The following is a 24096-nucleotide window of genomic DNA, read 5'->3' on the forward strand; positions in this document are numbered from 1 at the left end:
TCATGCAGGGAAAGTGATCTGCTTCAGACCCCTGATTTGTGTTCTGCCTGATGTGTTCTCCTCAGAACATCCGTTCTAAAGTGGAGTTGACAGTGTGGGACCACCCAGAGGACATCAGCCTTTCCTTCACCGCAACCTGCCAGGATGGACAACCTCTGCCAGGCCTCAGGAAGTGTGCTGACTTGAAGATAGGAGACACTGTGAGTCCCCTGTCCACACTTCTCTCTCCAGCCCACCTCTCATTATGAATGTTTAATGTGTCCAACTGGCCCTGAACAGTTGACTATTTTAGCAGCCTGTTTGTCTTTACCCACATTATTTTATTGTTTTGGGTAATGATAAATTTATCACTGACTTTAAGACCTCATGTCACCTTCAGGGTGACTGTTTTTGAATGAATCAGCATTTGTACCGACCTGAGGGCTCGTGGAAAAACAATCATTTGAAAGGTTGCAGATTCAAAGCAGTTAAATCTGCAGCTTTTATTTCTGCTAGAAAATATTTATTTTTGTACGAATTAGTTCTTTAAGGTTGATAATCTCATTGCATCCATTCACATGCAGGTATACAGAATATTTTCCCCCCTGCGTTTACAGCAAATTATGTGAAAGAAATGTGTGTGTGTGAATTCCAGAACTAGCAGGATGTGGTACAGGATCTGAAAGCCTGCAGTTATAGGTTTCAGGAAGTGTAACTGTTGATAAAATGATCCAACCCTCGCTGCTGGATATGTTATCAAAAGGTTCCACAGTGTGTCTCTGCTTGGTGAAGGCTGCAGATGCCAATCGGGTATTGATTAGTATTGATAAGACTGTTGACTGTGAATAAATCAGCTACTGAGAGGAGTATCTCGTTTGTGCTTTACTCCTTCTCAGGGCTGGACAGTACACCAAATTTGTCATCAAACTTTCAGCCACAGGATAAAGTTTCTCGTACTCACAGTAAATAAAAAAACAAAACACGATATTATATCTTTTATTCTATAAAATACATTTATACCTAAACTGAGAATAGCCACCAAAAACAGTAATATCTAATCAGATGTTCAGCCATCCAGTGAGCCCAGAGTAATTAGAGGTGAGCAGGTGTCTGCACGGGTTACAAGGGTAAATGTGAAAATTCATTCCAATATTGATTTTACGTGATATCGTCCGGCTCTAATCTTTCCGCTCTGCTCACAGTGATATTCAGAGTCACAGCCAGTGACTAAAGAAAGTAAGTGGTGACTTGGCAGCCGTGGGGGAAATGCCTTGTGACCTTTGAATCCTCTCCGAGTGAGTTCCTCTCTGATGAAATCAAACCGAGATGGGGGGGGGGGGGGGGTATATTGCTTTTCACTGTAACCAAAGAGACACCATGAATGTCACCATGACTGGGGGAGCTTCTGACTCTAATTGTCTCCCAACGTGAACCAATTTTCCTGTTTTTCCTGTAGTTGTCCATTTCCTCTTGTTAATAATGACTTTAACTGATTTGTAAATTGTATTTTAGTTTCTTGATAATGCTTCTATAGCTACGAGAAGGAAAGACTCAATTACCATCAAACAACTCTCTTGGCAGAGACGGTTCATTCCTAGGGGAATATTTGCTCTTTTGCTTTTCAGCTGGTTTCAATCAGCAGTGGATACAGCTGTGGGAAAAAGCTTTACGTCTCACACACTGTCCTTAGGCTGTGCTCAGACCAACAACAGCACTGCAGCAACAGAACCCTTGGATCATCCAGTAAAAACAGTGAACCTGGCTGAACTTTTGCTTCATCATCATCACTTCTGAGGAAAAAGTCTGTTAGCACTGTGATTTTTTTTTTCCAGGCCTGACTCATAGTGTCACTGCTGTGCAGTGTTATGGCGTCTGATAAGCCTTCAAGCTCATAGATCTGTTACTCAAACTGGACTTCCTGGATATTCACATCACTACCTGCCGCAGCATGTTCACGTTAACACGCACCCCCTTGCATTTTTCTGCATAGTTTCATTTTCAGCCTGAACACGTCCTCAGAGGTGTCAGAGGACTGCGTCCTTTGCCTGGTGTGCTCTTTACGTCCAGCTTCAGTCTCTGAGGTTGGGATTGTGATTGTAGGTAGAGGTAGATGACCATAGCAACCTGGATCAAGACGTGTTAACAGCCTGACTATTAAATAATCACTCTCTTATGTTCGTCTGGTAGATGCTCTTCTCCAGAGCAGCTCATCTTGAGCAGCTGAGCCAACTTGATTGTGATACGTGCCCCTGGTTTTTCTGAGCTAACCAACTTGTGAATTGGCTCTTTTATATTCATTACTCTGATGGACGTGAGAGACAGAGAACACAGCAGCAGGAAGAGTACATCTTGTAAATGAGAATGATGTATTAAATCCTTTCTTGCCGTCTCACTGAACAAAAGCAAAGATCACGTGGCACGGGATGATGGTACGTCTTAATTGCTTTGAGTTTTGCTCAGACCTCTCTCTGGTGGTCCCTTTACATTCTATACAGGCCTCACTTAAAATTTTATCGAGCCCTGAATCCATTGAGAACGCTATCAAGGGCCAGCTTCATGCAAGCTGTCGCGCAGTGAGCCTCAGCACAGTGGAATTCTTCTCCCAAAATCCCCCATGCTCTTCTCTCTGCTCCTTTGTTTCCCTGGCATGGCTGTGGGATGGGAATGGGTGGCGGAGGAGTTGAGGGTGATTGAGGCAGAATGGCACCAGTGAATGAAAGGGGGCTCTCGGGTTATGGGCCTTGCTCATGCCTTTTATCCTTAGCGCTGAAAGGAGGTGGAGGACAGCAGCTCGGTCTGCTGGGTGCCAAGCTTCCCAGTCTTTCCTGAGGACACGGCTCAGTCCACGTCCCAGGTGTCAGTCACTGTGTCTGTGTGAGCTCGCCATCGAGTCGGATGCTGCATCTCAATGATCTTGCACAAAAGTAGGCAGGAGGAGGCCTGTGAAACTGCAAAGCCGTGAAAGGAATAAACTGGCAGGAGGAGAAATGCTAGCTGGAGTGTATATACTTAAGCCGGCATCCTTTTCGCTGTAGCACTCACAGAACTGTATGACCACTGAATAGGCTCATGCATATGAATAAACCCCGGCTCTGCGCTAACATACCACAGATCCTTTTCTTTTAAAAAGAATTTTTGTCCAAACAAACCAGAGGCATTTGAATTATGTGTTGTTTTGTTTGACCTTCTCGGTGGGTTTTGTCCCAGTTAATTGAATTTCAGGCAGTCATAAGAATTCCATCATCCAAAATGATTTTTCCTCGGTAACACAGATTTTTTTTGTCTTTCATGAAGAAAATCTTTGTCCTCAGTGTATAGAGTCTTTAATGTTACTCTGCTGTCTACATCTGCTTTAGTTGTCCCGCCTTTTACATCATACCATAGTACATACCAGAGTACCATAGTGTCTGTCCCTTATCCTTCATTGATCTCCTTGAATTACGTTACTCACTCGTCTGTGTGTTGACGCATTTTTCTCAAAGAGTTTAATCTCATCACTCCTTCCTCCCCAGTCCCCTCAGTGTCCTCTACTATGACTTCCTCCCAGCTTTTTGCCCCCTCTGTTTATCCGCGGCGTCATGGTTGTCCTAACTGGCCACATGATTGGGTGAACTTCCCTCCTCGCGACTCGCATTTACAGTAAATTTAATTGTGTCCTCTCATTAACTTGTTTCCCGCCCTGAAGTGGAGGGAGAGTCCGGGCAACATGTGACGTAGGCGTTTCCTGTATCCTCAGTCAGTTTGTGTTCTGTGTGGTGCTGAGGTAAAAACAAATGTCCCGCTTTAATACCCCGCCCCCTGATACTGAGCTAAAATAGGTCGATGGTTAAGAAGGTTTTCAAGCAACTTTTAAAAAAACAGTCCACGCTGCTTTTCATTTTAGCACTTTGTCGTGCTCTTTTGCAGCGTCTGTGAGCTCCACATTGAACAAACAGCATTAATGACAATAGTGACTCAGTAAAAATGAGGGAAAATACCATAAGAGCGTGCTCATGTTGGAACAGTAAACAGAGCAGGAGAGACTTCCTTCACCAGGCCAGTCTGATGGGTGTGGGTCTTATGTCATGTCCCACATTCTGAGCAGTGAAACCCACATGAGCTGCACACGCTAAAGTCCTCTCAGGGTTAAAAATGCCCACTGAGGTTAACGTAACAGCACAGGGTCATGTGTAGTTCACGCCTACAGACTCGCTGGCAGCTGCCAAGCATTTGTAGGGTGGTTGTGTTTGCTTAAATGAAAAGATGCAGGGTGGGATCAGATCACTCAGAAATGTGCAAACAGAAGATGTGTGTAGATACTGTGGTTCAAAGTCTGTCTGATGTTACGAGTGTTTAAACTCTCTCAGATCATCTGAACCTGACATGAACCCTTCTTAATCAACAAACAGGAAGTCGCTGCCGTTTTCCCAGCAGTGTCCGTATTTGCACATTTTTGTTCTCATCGCACAATCTCCTCTTTTTCTGTGCAGGTTTCTTTCAATGTGAGTGTGGAGGCAAGGAGCTGTCCTCCCCGCGGCACTGACCAGAGCTTCACCATCAAGCCGGTGGGGTTCAAGGACCGGCTGGAGGTGGCTGTGAATTATCAGTGTGACTGCGGCTGCAGCCGGACAGCACAGACCAACAGCAGCATCTGCAGCTCCATAGGTAGCTTTCTGGATATTTGATGTGGATTTACAGGGAGCTGAATGTTAAAAAACTGGTCCTGCACTGCTTCCTGTGGGTGGAAGCTTTGATGTGCCTCAGTCAGTGGTATTCTGGCTTTAATAACTGAGGAAAACTCCTACTTTTACTCTCTTAACTGTCCACTTTTCTGGCATGATTATGGAGAGGCTCTCACTTGTGGTTGTTGTTGAGTTAATGACTGTAATAAAACCAAAATTATACTCTAACCATATTTTTTTAACTTGATTTATATAGATATTTGAAACACAGTAGCCTTTCAGTTACATCAGTTATCGTCACATTTTTTGACAGGAATACATTAAATTATTTTTGTCTGTGTTTTAGATTTAGTTGGGAAAGTGTAAAACACCAAAAAAACAAAGATCTGACTGGAGACATTTCAGATTCATGAATTACTGAAGGCTTTAAATGATCATAGCGGCTTGAAACTGAATTTGATAGATGTAGCTTTGTAATCCTGTAGAATGAATTACACAGGGACATGGAGGCCATGAGTCTAAGTCCGTGAGAAGTGAGTAGAATAAAGTGAACCCTTGCTCTTGCAGGCACTTATCACTGTGGGACTTGTCACTGTGAGCCGGGTTACCTGGGCGCCCGCTGTGAGTGCCAGGAGGGCGAGGCCAGCAGCATGTACCTCAGCGCCTGCCGGGAAGCCGAAGGCAAGCAGGTCTGCAGCGGGCGCGGAGAGTGCAGCTGTAACCAGTGTCTGTGCTACGAATCGGAGTTTGGCAAGATTTACGGCAGCTTCTGCGAGTGCGACGACTTCTCCTGTGCCCGACACAAAGGCATCCTCTGCTCAGGTAGGACGATGGCCCACGGGCCGTCTGCTTTAAGAGAATACTTGTTTTTGACTCCATCGGGGTGCTGTGCTTGGAGTGAGGTGGCGGTTTGAACTACAGCTGTTGAGAGACCGCACCCCTCCCCCCACCCACCACCACCATGGGCATTGAACTTAATGAGAATACAAGCCGACATCAAACATGCAGCCAACCCTTCAGATCTGCGGCTTGTTGTGGGTTATAATTAAAAATAATGCACATTCATGATGTTGAGTCATGTCCCATACCTGCTCTGGGTGTGTCTTACAGCTTTGACCCTTTCCTGACTCCACCACACCCAGCTTTTATTTTCTGAGTGAGCTGAGACACCTGTAGAGCTGCTGACTTCGCTCTTCAACGAAGGATTTAGACGATTTAGACGGATTTAGCAGAAGAGATGTGTGACAGATTAAAAACCAGCAACACTGAGATTATATAGTAGCTGGAGCTGTGGCTTTTAATTACTGCTGCTCCTTTATGCTGCGCAGACAATAAAAATGCTCTGTTAATCAGTGATTCATGTGCTGATGCCAGCTTTACGTCCTTGTCCTTTCACTGAGCCGTCCCCGCTTTATTCTGATGCCCGATTGGCGCTGAGGATTGGTACGAATGAGGCCGAAGCTGTTGCGTTCCCAGAACATCGAGTCCGAGACTCTGCATTCTGGTGCGAGATCTCCTGCCTGAAGGGGGCGGGGGGCACTGGCTGGCCCCCAAGCCAACAACCGTTCCTGTGAAACCACAGAGAGCGCTTTGTGACAGCGGGGTCAGCTTTGGCGCAATCCCATAATACAATGCCCGCCTCTATTTATCTGTACCCAGTAGAAACAGAAGTCTTTCGTTTAGTCAGCAGCAGGGCCGGATGCACTGAATGCACAAATGCAGGACGGCTGTTTGTTTGTGCCGATCGTCCATGAGCGGTCATTAAAACTTAACAGTCTGCTACCTTCTGCTGCTCCTCTCGTCTCTTCTCTCCTCCTTTTTCTGCGTGGACGTCCCAGTGTGAAGCCATAATGAGTTCCTAATGATGCCAAACAGTACGCCTCTTCCACAACCCCCCCCCCCCCCTCGCTCCTCTGAATCTGTCACTTAATTATTGTGGAGTGGCCTGTGTAAGGCAAGCTGTAAAAACTAATCTGTGGCTGCTCAGTTCTAAAAACCCACAGGATATAGGTCTGTTTGGAGCCCCTTAGCTAGCACAAATATCTTGTAAATAGCATCGTGCTCCACCTGGATTGGTCATGCTTCACTGAGAGCTGCTCATTTGTTGTCTTACGTCTGGGAAAATCTCCAGTGTTCAGACTGATAAACGCCTACAGGCGCAGCAGGTTTTATTAAAGAGGAAATCAGCTTGCATAGCATCCTCAAGGTTTTTCTTTTTCTTTTTAAATCACTGTTCGTCTCCTTGAAAGTCCAAAAGTAGAGAGGGATCATTAGACACTGGAGCTTGAGGAAAATGACAGTGGGCCATGAGTTGAGGCTCTTTGGTCAGAAAATACTTTTTCCAGAATTATTTCCACGCTTAACGATTCCAGTTTGAACGGGTTCTTTGAATCTTTGAACTATTTTACTTTTATTAAAGTGAAATATGGAAACAATAATTTATTTCTGTTCACACAAAGTTTCAGTAAATGAAAGGTACGTCTACAGTAAATTCTAGTCCAGTTTCCATTCTTGGAAATCTGCTGGCTCTCCAGTCAGAGCTGAGGACACCGCGACAGAAGCAGGCGACACTCCACATCCAGCTGTGGCCCACACCTGCTGGGCGGACTGGCTGTTGGGTTCAACAATAACTGTGTGTGAAGGAGAGAGACATGCCATGAGAACATGGAGCTGCCCGGTGTGCGTTTCCTTTTGTGCTGGCGTTCCAACAGAATTACTGCAAGACCAGAAGAAACGGCCAAAAATGACGGCAACATTTTATATTTACTGGTTTTTCCTTTTTTTCTTTTCGCAGTGAAATGTGACGCAATAAAACTTGCTGCCGTCGCCGCTCGACACGAGTGACTCATACAACTTATTCAGACTTGTTTTGGTGATGCTCAGAGCTGATTTTCATTTTGTTTCCTTTAGATAGACCAGGAGGAGTCACCGAGCCGTTTGTGTACATCTGTATGACGTTTACTCCACAGTGTGTAACAGCTGACTGATAACTGATCACATCTTTTAGTCTGTGATGATAGGATATGGACTGTTACATAAATCTCCAGCTTCCTGAACCACTGAGTGTGATAATCTGAGAGATCTGAAACACTTGTCTCTTTAAGCCTTGAAATCTTTTTAGTAGAACAGTATTTTCCAAAACCAGCATTCAGGAGTTAGGAGAGGTGAAACGAAGTGTGGAGGGCCCAGCTGGTTCGGAAAAAAAGTTTTAGCATTTCAAAAGAATAGTTAGGATTTTATTGTTCAGGCTTTTTCGTGACCTCTAGAAGAAGCGCTCTCTGAAGCTCAGCAGCTTTGGCTTCAGCATCATCATCATATTTACATCATTCATTTTTTTCTCTCTAAAGTTAAATTAGCACATAAATCTGCACACTTTGAGCTCAGTGCTCTCCACAGCCTCACCACAAAGCTGAAAACAGGAAGCTCAGTGGAGGATGTACGATATCTGATCTCAGGTGACCTGCGCTGGTCGACTGTCAGTCTCTGAATGTTGCAGTAATCTTACACTCAGTATCTACAGAGCCACCTGTTTGTGTGTTTGTGGATTTATTTTAAAGGCGAATGACACACAGACAGATGTGTGCTGTGTTTGTATCAGTGACTGACCTGATTTAAACCGTGGTAATGGTGGTGGTGGTGGTGTGCGTTTGTGTGTGGGTCAGTGTGTTGATTCACCCACTGGTATTTATTTGTGTCTCAGATGTTTCTCTCTTTAGTAGAAACTCATGCAAAGATAAGTCATTCGCTCTCCTTTGTATGTATCAGCCTGACTGACACATCCACTGACTGATTGTTGGCTGTTACTGGCTTTTCACAGATTTATCAGTGACATAAATTTTCTTTTTTTTCAACAAATTCTAGGTTAAGATTATTGTGTTTTGCATTTTATTATTATTCATAATTATTTCATTTAAGTTTATGGTCAGAATCTTTTTTTGGAATTTTGCAGATGAACTTTTCCTTCATGGGCGGAGAAATTTTTCTTAAAATAAGTTTAGATTTTCCAATATTTTTCGAGACATGTGGACATGAGACTATTATTTTAAGACATTTGTGAATCTTTCCATTAAATGACCCATTTAAAAACCCATAGCTAAAACCAGGGCTGTTTTTCTTGGCTCATTAGTGGTTGACATTTTGGATGTTATTGTTCAGCTGTAAAATATTCTTCCTCAGGCCTTATCTTTACACAACAAAAATGTTTGCTTATGCTAAATATTTTTATCAGATGACTTTTGACTTCACTGTCGGCCTCAGAAATCCTGTGTTGCTCGGGCTCTTCTCTCCTGTCGGCTCTGGGCCTCCGTAGGACTTGACTTCCTGGTCCGCCTGCCCCCCTGACCCACATCTCCATCGCCAGCTCTGCAGCTGATTCTAAATAATGATCTAAGCACTCAGCAGTCTCCAGCTGCCAGAAATAGCTCTGTTTTCCAGACTTGCTCAACCCCTCTTTTCCCCCATAAATAAAACTGCTGTCCCAAAGCAGCGCCCTGGGAGTGTATGTGTGTGTGTGTGCGTGCATCATGTGCATGCACACGTGTGTCTCCTTGTAGGGTAAATTGGAACATATGTGTTTATTCGTGTTCATGCCTGGCATTACTGGAACTCTGCTTGGCTGAAGGAGGCAGTTCTCTTCAGGCTCAAAGTGCCTTTTTGGCTCAAGTGGTCTGTTTGTTTTGTCAGTTAAAAACAAGAAATGACCTTTTTGTTGCTTTAGGTTTAAAACAGTCGAGTCTGACAGGAAGAGGCGGTGCAGGTGAAACAGAGAAGCTCAGGTCGTTATCCCAGCAGCAGCATGTGAAAACACAGGTAACACTCCTGAAAGTCGCTGAAAGGCTTAAAGAAAATAAACACAGAAGCCTGAGCACAGAACTGCCATCATCAAAATGCAGAACAACACAGTGTCCTGTTGTTACATCTAACTCTCCCGTTCCACAACAAAGTTTTGTGGCTCAGAGGAAGTCAGACCTGATGAGGTCTGTCTTCCTTCAGGAGCTGGAGAGAAGATCCTGCTCTTCAGTTAACCAAAGTGACATTCCAGATGTTGTATGTAACATCTTTGTCCTGCGCTCTTCCTCTGAGATCTCATCCTCATCTGATCTATAGAGAAAGTATCTCATTTGATCCTCGTCAAAACCAGCAAGTCTCTCGTTTGTATCCTCCAGGTTCGGTGAGATGACGTGTTGGTTTTCTCTCCTCTGTGGTGGCTCTGCTTTTTGTAACTCGTCTGTTACACAGAGGTCAAAATGCCGTATGAAAATAGTAACATGCTGCAGTGGGCATTAAATCATCTACTTGAAAGAAGCCAATTCTCAGATGTGCCAGTAAAGCCATGCTGCGTGTCAGCTGACAAAGGACTGGGATCTTTCCTCCTGCAACATGGAGTCTGTGGTTCACATTAGTGTTTCATGTGTCATTACTTGAACATGCAGCAATTAGCGAGTCTGGTCTTCATTAACGTTTGGCTGACAGCCACCCAGGCCGTCGAAGGATCACCAGCTACACCAGAGAGAAAAAGAAAAGTAATACTGTTTTACATATCACAACAATGGCTGGCAGTTCTTTAATAATTTGAGTTAATAATCATTAAAGTTCTGTCAGGCATGTAAAATAAAAAAAGGAAACTAAAATAAATTAGATAAGAAAAAGGAAATTTGTCTGAAAATAGTTGTGTTACTTTTTCATGACCTTTTTGACATTTGGGTTTCTTTATTCTCAGTTTAAATTTAAGCTGTTTAAATGGGGAAAGCGTGCGACTGCCTTTAGCTCTAACCTGCGAACGTGGCTGTATTGGAAACAGCGTCTGGTGGAAAACCACTGAAATCGAGTTTACAACGCACTTGGTAATTGCAGTCTGTGAGGTTGTCATTTCTCAGCAATAAGACGACAGCAAAGAGGTGAAAAGGGAGTTTTTGACAGTAATGACTGTTGCATAGGGTGTAAATGGCATTTTGTTGTGTCAGCATTTGTGGTAGTAGTCATTTCAGTAATCAGTGGAAACAATTTGATTTACACAAGTGAAGATGCAGTTTAAATATTTTAAAAATATTGTTCCCCTTCTGTGGGTGTTTACCCAATAAAATCACACATTGCTGATTCACTCACGATTGTTCCATCTTCTTTGGAAAGTGGAATTTAGGTGTACCTGAATTAACAGAGCTACCTGAGCAGCACCGGGACACCTGACACTCAGCCCTTTGGGCCCCGAGGAAAAGCAAACAGCCACTCCTCCCTCTGCACCGCTCTCTGCTCGCTGAGACTTGACTGAACTTGACCGCTGCACACAAAGACCTGAGGTTTCTCTGGTGAAATACTGCAGTTGCACCCTGATCCCATCACTGTGTGCAGACCTATAAACTGTGATGTGTGTGTGTGTGTGTGTGGGTGGATTTTAGCCTAAAATTGGCAACAAAAGTGAAAAGTGTTGGAAGTGTTTAGGTTTCATTTTGTGGGCTCAGCATCTGTTTTCAGGGCTCATTGTGAAGTCCAGTAGGCTTAAGGGCAGCTCAGCCTCTTGGGTGGCTCATCAGCGTTAGGAGCCCCCGGAGGTTTCCGCCCCCAGGATCTACATCCTTAAAGCTAAACAGCTGACTGTAATTGTTTGAGTTGGATTAAAGAAAAAAGAAAATCACAGCTGCATGAATGCTGTTTGATGCGTGCTGTTCCGTCCACAGTGTGTTGAACCAGGCTGCCGGTGAGAAAATAAATAAACCAGAGCTCCTGAATTCAGCTTTGTGCAGAGCAGGTTTCAGAGAGTGGAGGCTTCTCTTCGTACCTGATTATTTAACAGTGGCAGAGAGAAGATTTATGGATCTATGGTCAATGTGTGACCACAACGGAGCTAAAAAGACAATGAATATTGGATTTCCAACAGAAACACGTCTCGAAGTGAAGGCTAATGTCGCTCTGTACCTGCTGAACGTGTAAATATACAACTGTAAGCATAGCAGGACCTCTGCTGAAGCTTCTGCTGGAGATTATGTGCATCTTCTCAAAAGAAGTAATGGGTTTGGCAAAGAAGTTTTTGGTAAACTTTCCCAAACCCACTAAAGAAAAAGAGAGATCTGCTACCCTACACTGTGCTTTTGTTTATGTCAGGGAAGAAGGCCAAAGTAAATGAGCCACCATTGCTGCAGTGGCCCTTCATTTGTAAATCTGGGCGATACTGCTGCAGTGGATACAAAAGGTTTTGCTTTTTAACTATTATGTAAAGCTTTTCTCATTAAATATCTCAAGGAGATCTCCTGTAGAACCTGGATCCTGAAACAGTCTTTTATCATGTGTAACATTGAAATTTTGCACCAAGTTTCAACAGATGAAAACTGGTGGGACTAAGGCTAACGAGCGGAGGAGGTGGGGATTAACTTTGTTCCTTTGAATGGCATTTCTGCGGTGCCACCCACCCAACACAGAAGTCCCTGTATCCATTATCAAAACATTATCAAGCTTTAGAGGAAAAAGATAATTATCATTTTCACAGGTTCTGTATGGAGTGTCATCAGATGAAATGCCTACTCAGCAAATGTCAGTGTTAAACAAACAGCTGGCTGCCTCTGAGTTTTGAGACTCAGGTCACTGATCACTGTGTCTCCAGGTCGTCCTCCTCTCATTGCTTTTATGGGCTTTTGTTCTCTGCTCACTGTGAGTAATGTCAGTGGATGCTGAGGCTCCCTGTGACTGAGGAGAATCTGGGAGTAAACACTGTTTTCATGGCTGTAAATGACTGTTGTCTGTCAAACACGTGATGCTGTTCACATAAAAATCACACACACGTCAGAGCTGCTGATGCCTGTAATTTCACCCAAACTGATCGTGCTACATGTTCTTTTGGTTTTAGTGAGCTTTGTGTCTGTTCCCTTTGCAGGCTGCTTATTTTTAAAGGTGGCATTATTCATCTCTCACTGGCGAAGACACGAAGACTAACAAACCACAGAAGAAGCTGTTTCTCTTTGAAGGGTTTTGGTTTTTTTTGTTTTTTTTTACCAACGCTGATATTAGCTGTTTATTTCTGATGATGAGCTCGGCTCAGTGTTCGAGAGAGAGCTTGTCTTGGCCTGCACATTTTTAACAGCCCACATTTTTTAGCTGTTTTACCCTGAAAGAAACACACACACACACACACACACACACACACACACACACACACACTTAGAGACACATAAAGATAGGGTAGCAATATTGTTTTTACAGCCCTTTAAACACATCAGCTAGAAATTGGGCAGCATATAGAAAACACACATCACAGAAGACCCAAGCTGAAGTTTGGGTTGAAGTATAACACATGGAATCGGTTTCAAAAAAGAAATTAAATTGTGAAATAAACAGTTTGTGTGTGTGGCAGAGCATACTGTTCTGTTTCGCCACAGTACTCTTGTCAAAACTTTTAATTGCAGCTTTAAAAGAAATAGTTTACCATTTTAGGAAATAGACTTGTTTGCTGTGTCACACACAGACATGAATGATACAAGATCAGTATCATTCATGTCTGTGTGTTAAGTTCGGATCTGGAGACAGATGGAGATGAATTTACATAAAGACTGGGAGCCTGAGGAAACAGGCAGCCTGACTGTCCAGATGTCTTAAATACAGTGGACTTTGAAACCAGCAGGTCTCTTCCTGGAGCTGTCCATGTTTGTCAAACTCAGTAACTGGCTAAGAAGGGACAAGGGGGTGACCATCAGTCCAGCTGCGACTTCAGTGTCCTCTGTAGAGATGGAGGAACATATCAGAAGGAGGACATCCATCTCAGATATGCTGACCACTTCCTGGTCCCAGATCCAAAGCTCATACTCAGACAAGGTGACACGAAGAAGCACGTACACCACACTGTCAAACTATTTCCTTAGTAGTGTAATAGAGTTGTTGTCTAATAAGGACAGATTGTCATTGTTGCTCAGGAACAGGACCACTGTCTGTCTCATCAGGTGACAGACAGAAAGATCCCTGTTCCCACAGCGAACGCCTCTCTTCTCCCACCTGCTCTTATGTTTTGCAGCGAGCTGTTGGCTTCTGCAGTCAGACTGGACGAGCGGCATGTTGCTGCTCTGTGCTCTGGGCCTATAAATCTCACAGTTCTATCTGGATTTTAAAGATGAATCACAGGCCTTCTTTAATCTCACATGACATAACTCAAATCTTGGTAATCTATTGGATATATCTGGCTTTAATGTTTATAATTTGCGTCTTGAAATGTAATTCATCTCAGGAACTATTTAGTCCCTCAAATAGGATGACATTTACTAGCACCCCCTCCTCCTCCGAGTTTGCCTTTTTTTCCTTCCTAGGTATTAAATCTTCAAGCGCTGTGTTTGGACAGACAGACAGAAAAGCCTCTGTGTGTCTTGTCTCCTTATCAGAACAGTATGTGTCCTTGACTTTAGCCCTGAAGGAGGATTAGAAGCCATTCCCCATGAATGACAGAAAATATGACTGGCAGTGTTTAAACTGTGACAGTGTCCTTGATGTGTTTTCTCCTGTTGGGGAGTTAAATTTTTTTGTGGAGAAGAAACTTATTTTTGTTTTTTATTTGCCTCATCAGCAGTTTTCCTGCTCGTTGTCTCCCCTTGTTTACAGAAGCTGCCGTCATTTTCTTAGTTTCACTGCTGGTTGTTTTTGTGGTTATTCCCATTGTCATGAAAGCATCAGTTCTGTTTCCACGGCTGTTTTGCCAGTGTGTGTCTGGCGATTAGAGCTTTGCTGATGTGTCCTTGAAGGGTTTGTGTTACTGAAATGTGTGTGTGCCTTTATTGAACACTTAAATGTATTTAGAGGAAATAAGTCCAAACAAACCATCCCATCGTCTTTGCACATTGTGACCTTCAGCTACTGTTTAAATTTTCTCTGTATGTTTTTCACTCAAACACACAAAATCAGAAATCGACTCCCAGGCCAGCCTGAGCCTATGACCAAACAGTAATCTTATCCCACAGCCTACTGTGTAATTAAGCTGAGTGGTTATTGGTGGTATTGTTCTGCTGTCAGAGCTTTCAATTAAAGTCGTACAGTCACATTCTGCGTCTCTTCCCAGGGTCAGGGAGGGGCTGCGTGCTGTGATAGATTTGTCTCGTCTAACTTTGAAATGAACACACAAAGCGCTCTGTCATTAGACTTGTTTGTTTTTTTTTATTTTGTCAGACAAAAGAAGCGACACCACACATACTAAATGTGGTAGTATTAACTGACATGCTGGAATGCTTCTGTTTTGTAGAGTTGAACATTTGAGTACTTTTTTTTTTTTAATAATGTGCGGTGGCTGTTTAAACTTTGAACTTTTATCTGTCACAAAGACCACCACTGTGGCTGCTGTTGAATTGCATCAGCTATGTTGGATGTTGTGTTTCCACGGCACACAGAAAGTATCAAAATGCCCATTGTAGATCTGAGAGGATTAATCAATTAGTTGATTGACACAAAATTAGTCTGACTATTTTAATAAACAGTTAATTGTTAAAGCAGAAATGCAAAAAAAAAAACCTGACTCCAGCCTCTCTAATGAGGTTATGTTCTGGTTTTCTTAGACCTCTGTGATAGTAAGCTTAGAGTATTTGGATTTTTGACTGTTGCAATTTAAATATGTCTCATTTTTCTTTATATGCCAAAGAAATAACCAAGAAAAAAGCCAGATCTGGAAATGTTGACTTAAAAGGATGCTGAAGGGGTCATCGTGGGCCTTTGCCCATCCACTCCACATGAGTTTTGTGGACTTGGGGCCCAATGACTGTGTCCCTCGAAGCATTTGATCTGCATTCTTTCAAATGCAGATACTAACAGTTGACAGTACTTTCCTTTGCTGCACGTCAAGGGTGTCTCCCTTAGAGACAAGGTGACATCCAGAAGGATCTTCTTTATGTTGAAAGGAGTCAGTTGAGGTGCATGTAGCATCTGATCAGGATGTCCTGCTATTGAGATAGTGTGGACATGTGCAACTTGAGCACACACTCCTGAGGGGTTGGAGGTTGTGGGCAGAAGTCTGGTTTACCTTGGGTAGTCAGCTACCACAGTGACTGGACATAACTAACGTTAAAAGTAATGAGAATGACCTTTTTGAACACCTGACGTGCACTGTATAGATTCATAATCTGAATAATGTCCAGCTGTCGTTCTCCATGGAGACAGAGGAAGTTGTAGTCTCCAGTTTCCACTGTATGCCTGCTGTTTTGGTGTAATGTTTATCTTCCTGGATGTTTTTATAGCAACATTATTTTGAAATTACGTGCAGGTATGCCAACTATGTCCAGCAGGATTTCCCACAGGAAATTGGCAGGCATAGGAAATAAAGCCTTTACCCCTTTTTAATCCTTTCTAGAGACAGACTAGTTACCTCTTTACTAGCTTCTTTTTTCGCTGGATTCTTCCTGTGACGCAGGCAAACCAGGGTGCACCACAAGCATTTCAAATATTCAGCGAAGCTTTTCATCAGGCTCAGCCGAGAGCAGAGCACAGGGCAACGCTTCAGCCTGCAACTGGAGATGTAGGAGGTTAGAGGCCATGTTTTCTTTTCATACACACACAAACACACCACAACCTCTGGGACACAGGCTGCTCTGTAACCGCCACTGCAGGAAGTGAAGGAGTATCTCAGGCCTCCATCCAGTCCCTCTGCATATTACCACATCATATCAGAGACTGAATTCTTAATGAGGGTCACTGAGTTCAGTATCACAGCCTCCTGAGCTTTGTAGAAGAGGATTCCTCCAGAACAGATAAAGGATCTTGGCTGGAGTAAAACTGATGACGTCCTTCTTATCCTTCTGTTAAATGCCAGTTTTTTGGTTTTTTATTTATCTAAGCTTCTGTTACAATTAGACGGTTTGAAATTTTGACTGTAGCTCTACAATTACAGGCTTTAGTCAGTTTTCATACTTTGGTGAAAACAGAGTTGATTGACTCATAAAGCTAGACGTGATGCTCAGCTGCTCTAAAGCATCAGAGTCTAGGTTTGTAGACATCTGACGGCTACAGATCTGTGTCCAGTCCCTCTCTTGCTGCTCCCCCACAAAAACCATATTAGACCGAGAATGATGTGTGAAATGTGTGTTCTAGAGAAGAAGACAGGAAATATTTGGTTATGCACAGTGGTCTGTTGCTTCTAAATGTCAGATATTATTTGCTGTGTGAACACTGTTTATTCAGAATGCTTTTCTAGGGATGGTGGCAGCTTCAGTTGAGCTGCTGTTTGATTTTAAAGCTCAAGCTCTTGTTGTCTTCAACATTTGCATGATAAGGTGCAACAAATATCCTTCTGAAAATAAGCCAGCAGTTCATTTCTTCTTTTTATGCTCTCCAAATATTTAACTAAGCCTGTTTAAATGTGATGTTGAAGGCAGAAAATATGGGAATACATTTACAGGCCGTCTCTGTGCTGTATCTACTGCTGCACTGGTTTAATGTAAAATATGCTCTTGATCCCATAATTGTGTCTTTGAAGGCAGCCAGTCTGACAGAATCAGCAGGCTGTAATTCAGCTTATGGCACGTTTTTAGCAGGCTGATACTTCACTAGTCAGGGGTGCCAACCGCAAGATGTGCAGGAGCTGCAGTAATCTCAGAGCCTGCAAGTGTTTGGGTCTTACACAGTTCATCTAAAGCTACACAACTGATACTGCTATACAACTGATTACAGTTTACAAGCTGTTTAAAAACAGTTAAAAAAAAGAAGCAATGAGAGTAAACGTTGTAGCCTCGACCCTGCTGATGTGAGATGTGAATTAATTCAGTGAGCTGTAATCCGCTCAGCAGAGGAAGTGAGCGGCATGGGGCGGACCCTGCTGCATCAGGCTTTGATTTGCTCATTCTCTTGTCCACCTGTCACTGTCTCTTTCACTCACTGATCTGGTGGCTGACAGAACTCTGAGAGTGTCAGCTGTATTTTCACAGACTGTATCTGAAATACAGGCGTGGGACAATTTGCAAAAGCGCATTGCTCAGGAAAGAGAAAACAGCCCACTGTCTGAGGTCAGAGTCTCAGATTGGTTTTAAACGGCTCCTTCATCTGTGTCATTTTGCCTCAACTTGGCTGCTCGTCCAGACTGACAGCATCTGCAGAAACGTCCTGGAAAAGGTGCAAGCTGAAGAGGAAGGCCTCCATATCTCCTCCTCTGCCACAGCTGTGTTCATCATGAGTGGTGTTTAATCTCACTGTTGAGCGGCGAGTCAAAATGGCCTAACGTTAGAGCCAAAAGAAATGGAACGACCGAGCAGCTTAATAACAAAAAGGAATGGGGGGATAAAGAGCCGTGCACTTGCTCCAAACATCTGTTTTTAGGCATGGAGGCATGGTGATGGTTACCGGATGTCGGCTCGTGTTGAGTGCTTGTATTCTCTTCTGTCAGGATGCCATTTTATCTCCAGAGCGAGGTGGTGAGCCAAAAACTTACCATATGCAGATACCGTCATTTGAGAATATGGAGACAATCCTAACTCATGGCATGATAAAGTCTAAGCTAGCACACTTAGCTTAATAATAATGCATAAAATGTTCTCACTGTGTCCTGCTGTCACAGTAACTTGTGATGCCTTAAACATGCATTTATTGATTTTTTGGCAATTTGGAGGAAGAGCAACAAGCTGTAAACAGAAAATGTACATGGTAATGTTTTAGTGAACAGTCGCTTATTTACACGTCCAGCAGACATGGACCAGCATTAGAAAACATTTCAAGTCAGGTTTGTGTCCACCTGGGGAATCTAAGTCCATTATTCACTGTCTTTTAGCTCAGTTTTTGGTCTCCACCAAGTTCTGGCTCTTGAGCAGCTAAATGTTCTGTTTGCCGTAGTGTAGGTAGGCGGGCAGTGTACAGAAGCTGGTAGATAAGTTGAATTTTCTGAAAACATTTGCCTTTTAAGACTGTTAAGAGCACTTAGAGAAGGGTGAGAGTGAACCAAAACAATAAAGCTGTGGGCCACAGAACCAGAAATATTGAGCTCAAAGACACTAAAATGCTCCATAGAGCTGAGTGGAGCTGCACAATCAGGTAATATCATAGAAAGCAACTCCTTATCAAACTAAAGGGTTGTGAACCGGACACACAAACCTACCTAATCTCTCTCAGACAAACATAAAGAGCAGGGAGTTTGTGGACGGCAGACCTGGTAGCAGCTCGTCAGGACTTGTTGAACAGTAACTCCGTGTCAATGCAGCTGCACTCGCACTTCTTTTATTCTCCCCAAAATCTGGTGAAAAAAGCCTTATCTCTCGCCCTCTGGACGCCTGAGCAGCAGTGCTGTCCTTTAAGGACACATTCCCAGAGTTGGGTACCATGACTCAGCCACATGCCACTCGTCGTGGCAGCCTCAGCTGACCGAGGTTTGGGAGTGGTGTTCCAGACTCTTGACCATAAAAAAAAAAGATTAATTTGGTCAGTTTTTCCACTTTAAAAATGCACAGGTCTGCAACATGCACTGAATAATGAAGAAGTGAAATGTGTTTAGACAATAAGAATTTATTGCATGTCTGCTGGTCCAGACTGTGTTTCACAACCCTGATGATTAGAGCGAATGTTTCCTGTTCACTTCCAGAAGTCTCTGTGACCTCTGTGAGGATCTGGGTCTAATCAGAGGCTCTGTTTTTCTTCCCCACGGTGTCTGAGGTTGAGTGACGGCGTAATCTTATTCTTCTTATCCCCGACTGTCGTGAGTATATGCTGGAAGGAAGGAGCAGCCACTCCTAGACGGACAACAGTGATTTCATTCGTTAGTGACCCAATTTCTGCTCAGCCCTCACTCCGTCTGAGCACAATTCTGTCTTCACTGCTTCCATTTGAATTGCTTAGAGTGAAATGTAATGGCAGTTTTTGGAAAAATAGTTATTTCATGTAATGTTCCAGCAGGTGTGATATACAGAACAATGCAAAGGGTTTTTTTTTAAATAGAAGAACTTAGAATAATTTCCTATATGATTGTAACTGACAGTGTCTGAAACAAAAGACTCACTCGCGTTAGTTTGTCACAGTCAAAGTAAACTTTATCGTCAATTATTGTAAATTCTTCTCTATTAGTTGTTGGTTCATAAATGTTAAAAAAAATAATGAAAAAATCTCAACTCCCTAAATCCAGAGGTGTAATCTTCAGGTTGTTTGTTTTGTCCAATCTAAACCCAAAGATCAGTGTTTTACAGTCACATAACACAAAGTAAAGCATCGGATCCTCACAGTTAAGAAGCTGGAACCAGGGAATTGATCTAAAGGATCAACAGATTATTGCCGGTTAATTTCCTGTGCATCACTGGAATTGATGAATTGACCAGCTGTTGATGTTCAGATTTTCAGAATACATCGATGAACATTCCCACAACATTGTGTGGTTTTGGGGGCCTCCAGGCGCCAAAATGAAGCCACATGCTGTTCTTTTACAACAGTTTGCCACTTCAGGATCATCACTGCTCATCCTTTGGGGGGGTCTCAAGTTTAGCAGTTGCCCTTATGTGTGTGTCACGTCACAGTGCTGATGTGTCTTCCTGCTGTTATTCTGCACGTTTCCTCTGATACAGACCATGAATCCTTGGATTTGACCCACTTGGGCCTGCCTCGATAATGTGCACCCATCTCCTTTCTGTCCACTCCTTTTCCATCCATGATAACAGCTTAATGAATGTTTCCTTTGTGGAGGGTCTTGGAACAACTAGTGTGAAATAAGCCTATTGAGTAATGCTTCTCTGATTACAGCTGCTGTCCTCCCTCTGTCAAGGATTCCTCTTGTCTTAGAGTGGCCTGCGGTAGGAAGAGAGTGCTCACATAGACGACCAAGACAAATCAGAGTTTCAACAAAGTCCAGTGGGACACGACTTACTCCCTGAAGGCCTGTCCCCTGTTGGATTTATTCCAGTGTAGATAAACAGTTGTGGTACACAAGGGGCAGTTTGCTCAGTGCTGGTATTAGATGTGAAATAAGGTCAAACTGTTCTCTCAGGAAGAGGAAACCGTGAACTGCGTGTGACTCTGTCTCACACTGAAACTGAGGAGACTGATTACAAATATCTGGATCCTGGCAAAACTTATTCAGGGCACCTGTTGCTTGTAGACTGCATGGCCAAAAATATCTGGACACCTGTATTCAGATACTTGTAAGTTTGGTCTGGGCATTTCTTTTTCTTTGAGTAGTCTGGCGTTTTTGTTTTTTTTGTTTTTGTTTTTGTTTTTGTTGTTTGTTTTTCTTTTGGAAACCCTGCTGAATATCAGAGTTTTATAACTGTTCCACAGAGCGATCAGTGCTAACTTCTTCTTTCCTCTTGTCTCGTCCAGGTCATGGAGAATGTCACTGTGGGGAGTGTAAATGCCATGCCGGTTACATTGGCGACAACTGTAACTGCTCCACAGAGACGTCGTCCTGCGTTTCAGATGACGGGCAGATGTGCAGCGGACGAGGCAACTGCGTGTGCGGCCGCTGTCAGTGCACTGAGCCGGGCGCTTTCGGAGATACCTGTGAAAAATGCCCCACCTGCCCAGACGCCTGTGGCACTAAGAGGTGAAGTCTCGCAGCAGGAACACGCCACACTGTAACAAGCACTTTGCATCACAGTGATGCAAGCACTTTGCATCACTGATGGAGACAAAATTGTTCAATAACCAATCAGATATTATAATATACATGTTTGTGATGCTTATCAGTTGATGGTGATGACAGATGGGTTCTTTGTGCGAGGAGGAAAGTGAGAAATCTGAATAGGCAGCAGCAGTTTGACCTCAGGCATCTGCTTCAGTGATGAGACGCGGTCCTCAGGCAGCCAGGGAAAAGGTCAAATCATCAAACACGCCAAGTCCAAAACTGAAGTCAGAACCTTCACATAACTCACTCACTTATGGACTTATCTAAGCTTTGATCACACAGTCATAAGAGAGTTGTTCAGATAACTCTCATGCCATTTGTGACCCTAAGAAGTGAAACTGTTGCCCCTCCGCTTGAACTTGCATCAGTCAGTGTGGCAGCTCAGGCTCTTTGAGGTTTGGGTTAAAATGCCTATCAGACATCTAGTGAAGAGAACGGTCCTCTGTGAGGACAGAGTAACTGCTGTGTCCTCTCAACAGGCCTCCTTACATACACATGTCTCCGGTTTTCCAAAGCAGAGGCAGGTTTTATGGAACAACCTTTGACCCTTGTCCAGACTTGGGTTTAGAGACAGGTCATCACGGCTTCATCAGCAGCATGTGCTGCGATTGTGTGTCCAGTCTGATGGTATTTGACAGATGAAACGCGGCTTTGCTCGTAGTTTAGTATCTTTAGTTAGCAGGATATAGAAAAGACGTGAAGACAGTTGTCCTGACAGTTTCTTTTTTTTTTTCTTTAATGTTGAGCATGTTCCAGTTCCAACTAAGTATCATTAATTTGTTAAAGCAGTTTAAATATTGAAACTAATCCTCCTTCACAGTGGTTATAATGTTTAGTTTTAGAGAGCTGCTGATTCAGCTTCACAGTCATTTTGGAGGCTGCAGTTTGTGTTGCTGTTATTCCAAGAGATGTTTCTGTTACTTAACCTGTCCTCAATGATATAAATGGAGTGGACAAAATAATAGAAACACCTGTCAGTAAAATGTAATACTGTTCAACGGCACCAGAAACTACATCGTCTAAAATGATCATATAATTTTAAGTTATATGATATTTTTTTTAAAGTAATTTTTAAGTGCCTGCATCGCTCGCTGCTGCACACACGGAAACATCAGTAATTAGAATCACTGGCTGCAGTTTATTTGTTTTGTGTGCTGCACAGTTCGCCCACTGTTGAGCTGCTTACAGCGCAGTGGGACATTTTCAACAGCTGACGCACCGAGAGCAAAAACAACAAACACCCTTAAAATGACAAATTTCGAGGATTGTTTAGATTTGTGCTCTCACACTCCTTTCTAGCTCATGAATCCAGATTTAAAAACAGCACAAGTGGTGTTTGTTTTTTCCTCTGAACTTCCTTCCCTCTGCGTTAGGGAGTGTATCGAGTGCCGGCTTTTCAACTCGGGACGACTTGCAGACAACCAGACTTGCCAGCGCCTGTGCAAGGATGAAATCATCACTGTGGAGACCCTGAGTGAGTACACACTTCACTCCGCACACAGACCAGCTGGCTGGCAGAGAAAAGCATTCACATCTGTGGCATCTGCAGCAGTTTCACATTTCACATTACATACATCCGCAGCTGTCACTTTGTGTTTGACGTTTCACTGTTGTTATTGTGGAGTTCTGCCAAAGTACAGTAAGTCGTCCAGAGGTTTCAAATAATGGGACATATTTAGCACCTCTGATGTGATAAAGTACAGACAAACATTCACACTGGGGCCACACAGCATGCTGAAGCACTGACATTCCAAGAATAATCATAGTTTAAATATTTACACACCAGTAATGAATAACGAGATAGAGGATATTTACCTGGTAACATGTTACTGGTATCACGTTCATTTTCTCTGTTTTATTTAAGCAGTCACATTAAACACTGACCCGCAGAAAATTGTTGCTTGTTGAATTAAAATCTTTATTAGTATTTGTCAAAGACAGTTTTTTTTCCTCTGTTCATTGGTCCTGAATAAACCATTTCATCCAGACGTTCATGTTCGTAAACTGTTGGTGATCACATAACTTCCCTTTTGCTAACATGCCAAACAAGGACATAGTAAGGATTATACCTGCTTTAAAAAAAAGCAGCCTGTTAGCCTTTAGCTCATCACAGCCTCACACAGGTGTTAGACTGGCTGTGGACTCTGTGGTTCTCTGTGGTTGTTTGGGGCGTCTCTGCCTCACATCTTTTCGTGTATAAGACCCCACACACCTCTGTGATTAGGCATGAAAGCACACACACAAGTGCGCACTGGTCAGTCGTGTCCTGATGTTTATATTATTATGTGGCAGGTGTCACTCTGGGGCCTCTCACAGCTCCACGGACACCTTCGCTCCGCACAGCAGGAAACGACAGCCAACCCCAGCCAAAGCCCCTCATTTGGTTCAAAGAGTTCAGTCCATTCAAGTATAAAATCCTGCACAGACCTCCTGTGTCCTTACTTCTCTATAGAGAGAATCCACCCACTAAACAAACATGTGCCTGTTACAAAGCATCGCTTCTCTCGTGTCATTTTAAAAACAGAGAGATGGAGTTTGAGCTCTGTGGACTGAATCCCAGTGTGTTTACTATACATCCTTCCATCTCTAAAGCATGTTTCCACAGTCAGGGGATGGTTAGGGATGTGTTAACAAGTGCAAAGTCATTTATGGGCTTCATGGCACTGAGATGCTGCATTGCTTTGCACGGAGGAGAGAAGAGAGGCCGTCGGTTGTGTGTTTAGTTACAGAAACTATTATAAGACCATTCCATATTGGCCCAGCGTGGCCCTGGCCCAGATCCGACGTGTTTCATAGCATTCCCGGCTAGTTCAACCATCTGACTGGCCTTAATGGACTCCACATGTACATTCCAGATACTTTGTGCATGAAACAGAGGAGGAGGGGCTGATGGGGGGACGAGCACAGGGAGGGGTG

General features: G+C 43.4%; 1 protein-coding gene across 2 annotated transcripts in view; it reads left to right on the forward strand.

Annotated features, from left to right (window-relative positions):
- The window catches only part of itgb5 (integrin, beta 5), a 37106-nt gene that overhangs the window by 8446 nt on the left and 4564 nt on the right, over positions 1-24096 (forward strand). For both annotated transcript variants that reach the window (XR_005895372.1, XM_041057191.1), the window contains exons 9-13: positions 66-200; positions 4449-4623; positions 5208-5462; positions 20877-21099; positions 22554-22654. Coding sequence is in view for 1 of the 2 variants with exons in the window: in XM_041057191.1 (XP_040913125.1) it covers positions 66-200; positions 4449-4623; positions 5208-5462; positions 20877-21099; positions 22554-22654 (889 nt within the window). In the remaining variant the exon portion in view is untranslated. The remainder of the gene's footprint in view (positions 1-65; positions 201-4448; positions 4624-5207; positions 5463-20876; positions 21100-22553; positions 22655-24096) is intronic.

This window comes from Toxotes jaculatrix, chromosome 15 (genome assembly GCF_017976425.1).
Source record: "Toxotes jaculatrix isolate fToxJac2 chromosome 15, fToxJac2.pri, whole genome shotgun sequence".
Lineage (NCBI taxonomy): Eukaryota > Metazoa > Chordata > Actinopteri > Toxotidae > Toxotes > Toxotes jaculatrix.